Source organism: Rhipicephalus sanguineus, unplaced genomic scaffold, assembly GCF_013339695.2.
Source record: "Rhipicephalus sanguineus isolate Rsan-2018 unplaced genomic scaffold, BIME_Rsan_1.4 Seq1101, whole genome shotgun sequence".
Lineage (NCBI taxonomy): Eukaryota > Metazoa > Arthropoda > Arachnida > Ixodida > Ixodidae > Rhipicephalus > Rhipicephalus sanguineus.
The window spans coordinates 26,215-36,194 of NW_023614323.1; the positions used below are offsets into that span (position 1 = coordinate 26,215).

Consider the following 9,980-nt stretch of genomic DNA (forward strand, 5'->3'; position numbering starts at 1 on the left):
CAAGCCACGGAGCTTGTCGGAAATAGAAAGATGGAAAGCTTCTGAGTTCCGACTTGTATTGCTCTACACAGGCCCTGTGGTTTTACAGTCACGAATCCCTGGGCCCCTGATGGCTAACTTTATGACGCTGCATTGTGCTGTGCGCATACTCTGTAGTCCGTTGTGTGACCCTGAGCTTCTTGACTATGCAGAAAGGCTTCTAAAGCATTTTGTTGAGACATACATTTCCATCTATGGGAAACACGCAGTGTCGCACAATGTGCATGGCTTGGTCCACGTAGCAGATGATGTGCGAATTCATGGATGCTTAGAGAGCTACAGCGCCTTCCCATTTGAGAATTACATGCAGAAATTAAAAAGGTATGTGCGGAAACCAGAAAAATGTTTAGAGCAACTCTACAACCGTGTTATTGAGGAACGGTCGCAGCCTGCACGAAGCCTTTGTGACCTAAGAATATTGAAGCAACCTTCACCCGCAACCGGATGGCTCAGTGGTGCAAGTGGCAGGTTGTCGGCAATGCATGAAGAGGGACCACTGCCAAGTAACTGTATTGGGCCTCAGTACCGAATTGTATCTTTTCCTGGCAATATCACTCTGAGATCAAGCCAGAGAGACTGCACATGCATGCTGAAGGACTATTCCATCATTGAAATTGAAAACATTGCATTTTCTGCGGGCAATAACCAAGCAATGTTAATCGGAAGGAAGTACCAGAATCTGGAAGATCTTTACAGCTATCCGTGCAAATCATCACTTCTCAACATCTATGTCGTGTCTACACTCTCTGCTATTCAGTGTTGGCCACTCACAGACATTGCAGTGAAGTGTGTGAAGCTCCCATACGGAAAAAAGTGCGCTGTGCTTCCTATGGTGCACCTACTATGAAAGCTCTCCATAGGCAGCAGGATTTTCTTGACCTATCTTTTGTTTCTCTTTTGTAATTCTTGTGTGCAAGCAAGTGTGGACATTAGCTGTGTCTGTATTTGTATTTACGTAGACATTGGTACTGCTCTTTATTCTGTTTAGATTTTAGATTTGCTGTTGTCTCATTCCCCGATGAGAAGAACTGCCTCGGGATTGTTCATAACTCATGGCTGCATGATGGCAACCTGAAGACATTTTGGCCTGTAACGAAAAATCCGACTAAAAGGGTCCGAATGGTGATGGAAGGCACCGAGCCTACCGACTCATGGCCAGGTGTGCCATGCATCGTTAAAGGCTGGGCTGGTAAGTGTAGTTTAGGAAGTAGCTATTCATTGTACTCAAAGAAAAAACATTTCATTACAAAATGGCTACTTATGAAGATGCGCTACGAAAAATGCAGCTATTTCTTTACGAAAGCACGGATGAAAGTGAACCCATGAAAGAACTAGGCAGGGGTAAAAGAAAAAGACAGCCAAGGCTTCCAGTTGATTATGACGACCTGGCTGGGAACGGAACAAGCAGTGACTCCGATGAGAGCTATGAGCCACCAAGGCCTCCTACCCCACCGCAGCGATGTAAGAAATCATTGTGTTTAGAACTGGCTAGTGCCTGAATAGCAATTAAGGTGCTGCCAGAAAGTTTTACGTTTCACTCCGCACCTTTACAGGCCGTAAGTTCTCCAGAAAGCCTGAAGTATGTTCTGGTACGTGTAGACTTTGTTATATCTGATGGAAGACTTGTAGACAGATGTGTTAAGTACAACATTATTTGTTTTATTCCTCAGCCATGTATGAAAAGGTTAAACAACCTTCAAAATCTGGAACAGCAGCGTCACAGTCCCCAGGCAAGATATCAATTCTTTTCATGCAATATGAGCAGTTCTAAGCAAATTTTTGCATTCGTATTATGTCTAGAATAATCTAAGTACATTAAACCCTCATTAACCTCAGTCCATTACATTACAGTAAACCCTCAGTCCAGTAAACCCTCATAGGACAGACTCTCTCGCCAACAGTGCATGTTGAGCCCATAGGTCTCTGGGGACTCCACTTTAGTTTAAAAGTATATTACAATTTTGAGAAAGTGTTATATCGTCTCTTTACAGGTGAAAATGTAACTGATGAAGCTTCTGCAAGTATGTCACTTGACAACACAGGTCAGTGGCGTTTACTTTGCATCCATTAAATATAATGAAAATATTTGATAGTCATATGCAATATTTCTTTTTGTAATCTTGCATTACATTTTTTGTGGTTTGAGCTTTGATACATCTGATAGGCATGATGATGCAAAGCAGCCTGATAGTTTGAAATTGGTAGTAGCTTGGTCAATATGTGATATTCACAGAGTGTGTTGGCGATTGCAAGGACCGACTTTAATTGTTCCTGGCAGCTTTTTTTTTAGACAATAGATTTTTAATAATTCTATGGTAGTCAGCCTCCCGCCATTTTTTCCCACGAACTCTGTGTGGAGGTAAAAATGTTTGCTGCAACTATTATGACATTGATGCTACTAATTAACAGAAACTGGTTAATTATTTTTTAAGTTATTCCCTTGAGTGTAGTCATTTATATGAGAAAGTTCTAGTGCATGCATATTTTTTAGAAATCTCTAAGGTCCACATAATTTGAGGTATTCATGATCAAATTCATAATCATAGGATTATTATTGAATAACTGTATTGTCTAAAAAAATACCCTGTATAATTGCTCACATGCATTATGCTCTCTGTGTTTCTGTTTATAGGCAGTTTCGCGGTACCTGTACGTAGGCCTGCGACCCATGCAATAAGGCAAGTTGATGGATTTCAACACCAGCGTAAGTGTTTAATTGTGCTATAACTTAATGCACAGTCTGAAAAAAATTCCAGACGCCTAAACACCACAAAAGCGAAGAAGCACAGGAAAAGAGCATCACTTGAAACTGATTTATTTGTGGGAGAACAGAAAATATATACCAAAATACATTTGTTCTTTCTGCGGTGTTCAGGCGTTTAGAATTTTTTCTCAGAATGGTGTACCAAGTAGCCCAGCAACAAGTTCTTTTAATAATAATAATATGTGCGGTTCAACGTCCCAAAACCACAATTTCGTTATGAGGGACGCCTTAGTGGAGGGCTCCAGAAATTTCGACCACCTGGTATTCTTTAACGTTCACCTAAATTAAGTACACGGGCCTCAACATTTCTGCCTCCATCGGAAATGCAGCCGCTGCGGCCGGGATTCGATCCCGCGACCTTTGGGTCAGCAGTCGAGCGCCATAACCACTAGACCACCGTGGCGGGGCAACAAGTTCTTTTAAGGCACAGTATTGTGGAAGGTTCAGAGAACAGTAGCAAATCTATATCCTAACGGAAATTGCGGCCCAGTTGGGTAAGGTGACTTCTGAAGCTTTATGATTAATCTCCAGATATTTATTGAGGTAGACTGCAGTGAAAGCTTGAGTGAATACTCACACTTGGTTAGAGATTGATCTTGAAGTGCATGCCATAAACATTTGTCTCGCCCAAGATGGTAAGGCAACACTTCTTTTGGTTCTAAGAAAGACATAGAGAGGTCAATAGAGTGCGGTGAACCTTGTCCTTTTTGAAAAGAAAAAGATTGGGGCATTATCACTCATCTTTCTTCAACAAAGTTTATTTGCCTTTATCTATTGTCTCTGGTGTTCAAGCCAAGAGAAAATACTGTGATAAATGACTAGGATACCAAAATGATGTGCATGCTTAAGTTGGTATATTTCCCAGTTGGAGCTAGTCCAATGTGTCATGCCAGAAGTGAAACTTTGCCTTTTCTATTTTGCAGGCATGAGGCCCTTCCGAATACTGCCTTTCAACACCCGTCATTTGCCTGTAACACTTAAGAACGCAAAACATATTCTGAGATGACTACTTTTTGAGATATCACAAGAATGTCTCTTTAAAGGGGCCCAGCAACACTTTTCCAAGTAGCCATGGAATGGCTTTGCTAAAGCAGCTTATTGCCTCACAAATCGACCGCCGCGGTTTTTCAGAATCCATCCAGTACGAGCGGAGTTGCAAACATTTGTTGCACACTGTAATTGCTCTCTCCTCTCGTCCCAGCGAAAGCTTCTAGAAGCTAAGCAGGTAGAGATGGCACACTGGGAGAGGATACATCATGTGTGTCTTTACTCCTTGTGCGCATTTTTTTTTCTCGAAACGCAACATACTTTCAGTGCAATTGTGCACATGCAAACACGTGGTGGCCGCTCGCAGTGGCATCAGTAACTGCCGAGCAGGCTTGTTCAAATCAGCCGATGGCATGGAATTTGAGTCACTAGTGCATGAATTTTTCAACAAGTAGCATCATTTGTTGAAAGAGGAAGCTATTTCTAGCTGACTGAAATTTTATTGTAAATTCCAGGCCGCTTGCTGCGCTTAATGTTTGGCTTACATGTTCTCTGGAGCCTCGACTACCGATCAGCAGCGTTTTCTTAGCATGCTTGAAAAGTGTTGCAAGGCTCCTTTAAGTGCGTGTTATTTACTGGTTGAAATTAACTAGCAAAATATGTTACTCAAAGCGACAGCTCCAGGTGACTACTACATGGTATTAACACACATCTGGCAGGCTATCAGTTTCATATGTTTTATTATACTTGCAGCATTAATAATATAGTTAACAGAGCATCTGAAACTGTTAAGGCTATGTTAGTAAGCTAGAGGTCAGTTATGAATCATATTTGCTCTCTCACAGAATTTCTTTTCAACAAATATGAACTCTGTCATGTTCAGCCCATCAGTTCACTGATGAGATTATCCTTCTGTTGTGTACCTTTTACATTGCTGTGTTGGTCTTGCACCTATTGTGGCATTTAAAACTCCATTGCAGATGATTCACCAAGAGAAAGCCATCTGGCAGGGGCAAAATCGCCACCATCTGCAGACACACGGGTGCCTGGTATGTAGTATTATCTGCCTGCACCTAGTGCATGAACCTGCCACTTCCCTCTGTGGAAGAATTTTGCCTATGTTTCTGATTTTCCATTTTGAGCTCTAAAATGGTCAAAATAGCATGTCTCTAAATCATAGCAACACCGGGCTATGGCTTCAGAAATTTAAGTAGTTTGAGAAGCTTTGTTTTCAAGAAAGTATACTTTGGGCTACTGAAACGGTGCCACAAGGGAAGACGAATGCACACGAGAAAGAGGACACGAAACATTCGTGTGCATTCGTCTTCCCTTGTGGCGCCGCTTCAGTAGTATGAATCCGTATCAACTTGCCCAGTTGTCAGTCCTTCTAAGTATATTTTGGAATTTTGCATTTTTGAATGTGGGGGGGGGGGTGATTGATTGTAAATAATGAGCAGATAGGGAACAATGGATATAAATCGGAAACTGATTGCTACATCTGGGCAGTACAATTGCAGTGTACAATTTCGTAAGGGGTTTCAGAACGCTGACGCGTTGTTTAGGCTCACGTGAACTTTTGTATCTTCTCTCCTTTCTATCTCCCTTTCTTTTCCTTCCTTAATCTCCTTCCCCCAGTGTAGTATAGCAGACCGGATGTGCGTCTGGTTGACCTTCCTGCCTTTCCTTCCTCCTCCTCTTCGGAAGGTGTTTCACCTCTCCCCCCCCCCTTCCCCGGCTATGCCCCTGGTGAGAACTTTGCCCCTTTTTTTTGTTATGTCTTCATTTGGTGTTTGCAGTCGTGTATATTGGAGATCTGGTATCTGTGCTGTTATAGGTTTTCCCTCTGATAGCAGATGACGTCATGTCACCCTAAGTGGCACATTTGTTGATATCGGTGTGTTCATTAATGTTACTCAAATGGGTACATTTCAAGCTGTTTTGTTTTTTTTGTTTCAGTGTTCATGGAGCGAATTCTGACGTTACTGAACTCCATTAAGATCACGCAGCAGATTCACACAGACTACTTCTCTGTATTGATGAAAAAGAATGAAGATGCCCTTTTGGAGCAAGTGGACCTTCCCGATCTACCATTTTCGTCACTTTTTGCGTTCCAGCAATTTGATGAGGGGCTTCTTGTGGATGCCAAAAAAAGGCGGGCTGTGGTAAGAAACTGAGTGTTTGCTGCGTCTTCTCTTTTGTTTCTCTATCATTTCAGCTTGGGCCAGAAAGTGTGAACATTGTGTTTAATAATGAGTAAAAATTCTTATTTATTTAAGACTTTTAGCCATGCAGACCAAAGCTGCATTTTTGATGAAAGCGAAAATGCTTGAGGCCTGTGTACTTAAGATTTCGGTGGTCAGAATTTCCAGTCCTCCACTACGGGCGTCCCTCATAATCATATTGTGGTTTTGGGACATGAAACCGCTAACAAGTATTATATGCAGTCGAACTGTTCCTGTCTGGTTTATTAAATTTTAATTTTGCCGTTTGTTTGATTAGCTTGCTATCAGGTATGCCTGTATATGATGGCTAATGTTATTCTAATTGCTAAAGCGTTAACAAGTGCTACATCTCAGTCATGCCAGAGTAAAATTACCTCATGTACATAATTTTGTTGAAACCTTTGTGGGCTCATCAATATTTTTCACATAACAGAAATTCTGCCTGCGGAATATCTGAATAACCTGCTTAGAAATGGTATCAGCAATTTTCACCAGAATACAACCATTAGTTTACAAGAAAAAAGTGGGCCGTACGTGTCCCATTGACCCATAAAGCGTCCATGAAAAAGTGGGACAGCAGCTGTCCCATTGTCTTATAAGCACACTAAGCTATAATCCTTTTGCCATATTTCTTGCACAAAAAGGTCCGATTCAAGCGGTACAGAGGGACACTAAAAAATGTGCAAAGGAAAATTTATGGTGGACCTTACTGCCTGATGTGTTATACAATCTGCGCCTATGCCTATTGCGCTGCGCCCAGTAGCTCTGTCCGAACTCTCAGCATACACCAAGCATTTTAGCTTCTTCTGTCACTGTGGTTGATGTAGATAAGAACAAACACTACAGTTATGCCTCAAGGCAAACCACACCAACATGGTGTCATTGCATGCATAGAATCCTGTAAGTGCATTTACAACTGCTGCATCAAATTCATGAACTCTCTCAGGCCCTAGACATTAGCTTTTCTCATAGATCTTGTATGTTATTGTTCTCTTTTGCTTCCTGACTGTGTAGAGCATCCATCTCTTCATTCTTTTCCTCTGGCCCTCAATTCCAGGAACATCTTAGCCACAGCTTTTGGTCTCATTGCCACTGCTATTGTATTGAAATATGATGAAAAGAACTTGGCCTTTTCCGTTATAAAGTTGTTTTGTGATGCAATAATGTCCATCAGACTCTAGAAACAGTTATGTGTGCCGGTTATGTAGTTAGGCTAAACAAAGAAGTGCCTATTTTTCATTCAGGGGCACTGACGACATGATTTTTGGCTGATATACTGCACTAATTTCGAAAGAAAATCCATAGTTGCATGCTAGAATCACTTTTCTGAAGATCCAGAAAAAGAGAAAAGTACCATATATCTAGAACTTTAGCCATCCTGCATGCAATGTAACATCAGGTTTAAAAAGAATTGAACATAACAAAACTAATTTAAACTCAACGTATCAACGACATGTATCGCAAATGTGCAAAATATATTTTCTTGGTTTCCTAAATGTTTCTAGCACACTGCAGCAGAAAAGCATAGAGCTGTTGGCGATGTGCAGAGGCAGAGGAAGGTTTTACTGGAGAAAAAGTTGGGCACATTCATCCCATTATCCTTGAAAGGGTTAACTCATGGTATTTATTACATTCCAGAGTCTTTGACCATTAGGTTCTTCCAAAAAAAAAAGCATCGTGTCCACAAATCTTAATGAAAAATTTCATCGCTGTTGGATAATAATTGATCACCTATGCCTTTCTTTTTTGCTATTCACAAGGACAGGGGAGGGGGGGCTATTATTATTTGTGGCATACTGATTGCATTTTTGTTGTTTTAGAGGGATCACATTGCAATACAAGGAGGCGACACAACCAAAGAGAAAACCTCACGAATTCTTCGCACCATCCTTGCACCAGCAGTGGCTACAGAGTTCAGTTGGTTCGGGGCCAAAGGCAAGAAAAAGTTTGTGGACACAAGCATCTGCAAGCTGATGTGCAGTAAGTTGAATTTATAACTGCGAGACAATGCCTTCAAAACTAATTTAAACTACTATTTAATAAAAACCATTGTTCATGAGATGATGTAGAAGCGTGTTGCTTGAATACATAAATGTCCTTTATTTTCGTAGTGTATTGATTGCAACATTAAATAACTGTGAGGTTATGCCCACAACACTGCAGCGAAGATCAAGCGATCATAGTAAAATATTACCGTGATAACACTTGTAGTTATCTTCACATGTATTCTATAAGAACTTCCCTGGTACAAAAAGTTAAACAGCTTTTAAAGAGTTTTTTTTCCCGTTTTGAACAATTTGTTATCTGTCATCTTGACTCTTGAACCAATTTATCATGAGGGTGCTGTAATGACACCTGTAGGGCATTTTGATTTACCTTGTGATCGTTCTCAGCACAATGCTCTTCGCACAACCATTTCGCATGTGCTACCTTAAAGGGACACTAAAGAGAAACAACGAATTGGTTTAGATTGATAAAGTGTGCTCGGAAAAATCTTGTGTAGTTTATTTCACCACCATAGGTTTATTATTAGAGGAGAAAACCAAGCTCAGTTTCATTTTTAAATTTCGCGCCGAACTTTGTAATTCGTGACGTAAAAGATTTCAAAGAGCATTTAACGTATTTTGGCGCCACTGGCTCGAAGAAATTTCCACGAACTCGTTATCTCAAGTCTCTGGCCCCCTCAGAGGACAATGTACTTCGATTTAACCGATAAGGAACTACGTAGGCCCAAGCAGGCGCCGTTAAAAATATGTGATGTCACGGCAAATGGTGCGGGAATTCTAAGGTGGCGTTGCCACCTGTATTTTCTTCTTGCGCGTTTTCTCGCTTATTATGCGTCTTCTCGCAGCCAGCATGGTGTTTTTGGTATCGTGAAAGACTGCTTTACTAATGCGAGAATAATCGTTTTGCTCTTTAGTGTCCCTTTAACAGTTAAGCTGTCACTTCGCTATGCTGAAACAGCTATCGAGGTTTGATTCCCTGTCATGCCAGAAGCGTTTCATTAGGGGTGAAAATGAAGAGAAAGTGAAGAAATTGTGTTTAACAGCATGTGAAAGAAATCCATGAATTCGAAATTATCCCGAGTTTCTAAATTCCGCTTACCTTTATACAGTTCGACACATAATACCGAAGTAATAAAATAAACTCAAGCAAACTATATATGCATATGCAGGCATCGGGCATTAGATTAGTTTGGGACAATATTTCTTGTTTGGAAGCTCAAGCGCTTAGGGTGTCACTCAGAACTACATGTCTAGTGGTGTAGTGTTGACCCCTTCACCTTTATTTGGTGCCCTTGTAATATATCTGTTTTTGTTACTGTATAATACTAATAAATTTCCTTGCCTTTTTTTTCTACTTGCAGCCACCCTAACAGACAAGCAAGTGTCTACCCAGGTGACCGCTACAATAAAAGAAATTGAGAAGGCTGCAATGTCATGGTTTAGATATGCTGCAGAGAGGGCAGCTGCCTTGCAGAAGAAGATGGAGGCTGAGAAGTGCTTCTAAGTGAGTGCACTTTCCTAAACAGATGCCTTTTCAAGTGAGAATAACTAGCAGAAGCTTTCTAGCTTGACAATAAATTTGGCAACAATCTCTCTTACCGATGTACATTATAGTGTTGGATGCCTCTTGTTTTATGTACGTACGGTTCTGCATTTCTATATGGTGGCGTTTGACAGTTTTAATTTTGTCATACTGTTATATAGCAGCCAACTTCTCACCTAACCATGTTTTGTGGAACATAGTTATAATTATGGTATAGAAGTTAATATCTGCATATTGATTATTATATTATTGTGAATAGCTGTAGTGAATGTGTTTCATTAGCAATATGGCTGTATTTACGCACCAATGTAGCAGTGTGCTTTTTGACATGCTAGTACACAACCTATACGTTAATGCGCTTATTTCCATGCCAGTTAAAAATGGGACTGCTCAATGTGGTCTGGTTTTGCTTTCTGCAT

General features: G+C 40.8%; 2 protein-coding genes across 2 annotated transcripts; both read left to right on the forward strand.

Moving 5' to 3' along the window:
- Positions 1-1,310: 1,310 nt before the first annotated feature.
- LOC119376148 (uncharacterized) lies at positions 1,311-1,820 on the forward strand. The gene is made up of 3 exons (XM_037646075.1): positions 1,311-1,500; positions 1,593-1,628; positions 1,710-1,820. Exons 1-3 carry the CDS (start codon positions 1,320-1,322, stop codon positions 1,808-1,810), a joined length of 318 nt encoding a protein of 105 aa, XP_037502003.1. The 5' UTR covers positions 1,311-1,319; the 3' UTR covers positions 1,811-1,820.
- Positions 1,821-1,970: 150 nt separating this feature from the next.
- LOC119376146 (uncharacterized) lies at positions 1,971-9,522 on the forward strand. Its single transcript, XM_037646074.2, has 6 exons — positions 1,971-2,081; positions 2,672-2,743; positions 4,771-4,839; positions 5,747-5,952; positions 7,833-7,992; positions 9,380-9,522. The coding sequence occupies exons 1-6, from the start codon at positions 2,063-2,065 to the stop codon at positions 9,520-9,522; spliced, it is 669 nt and encodes a 222-aa protein (XP_037502002.1). The 5' UTR covers positions 1,971-2,062.
- The last annotated feature ends 458 nt before the right edge of the window (positions 9,523-9,980 follow it).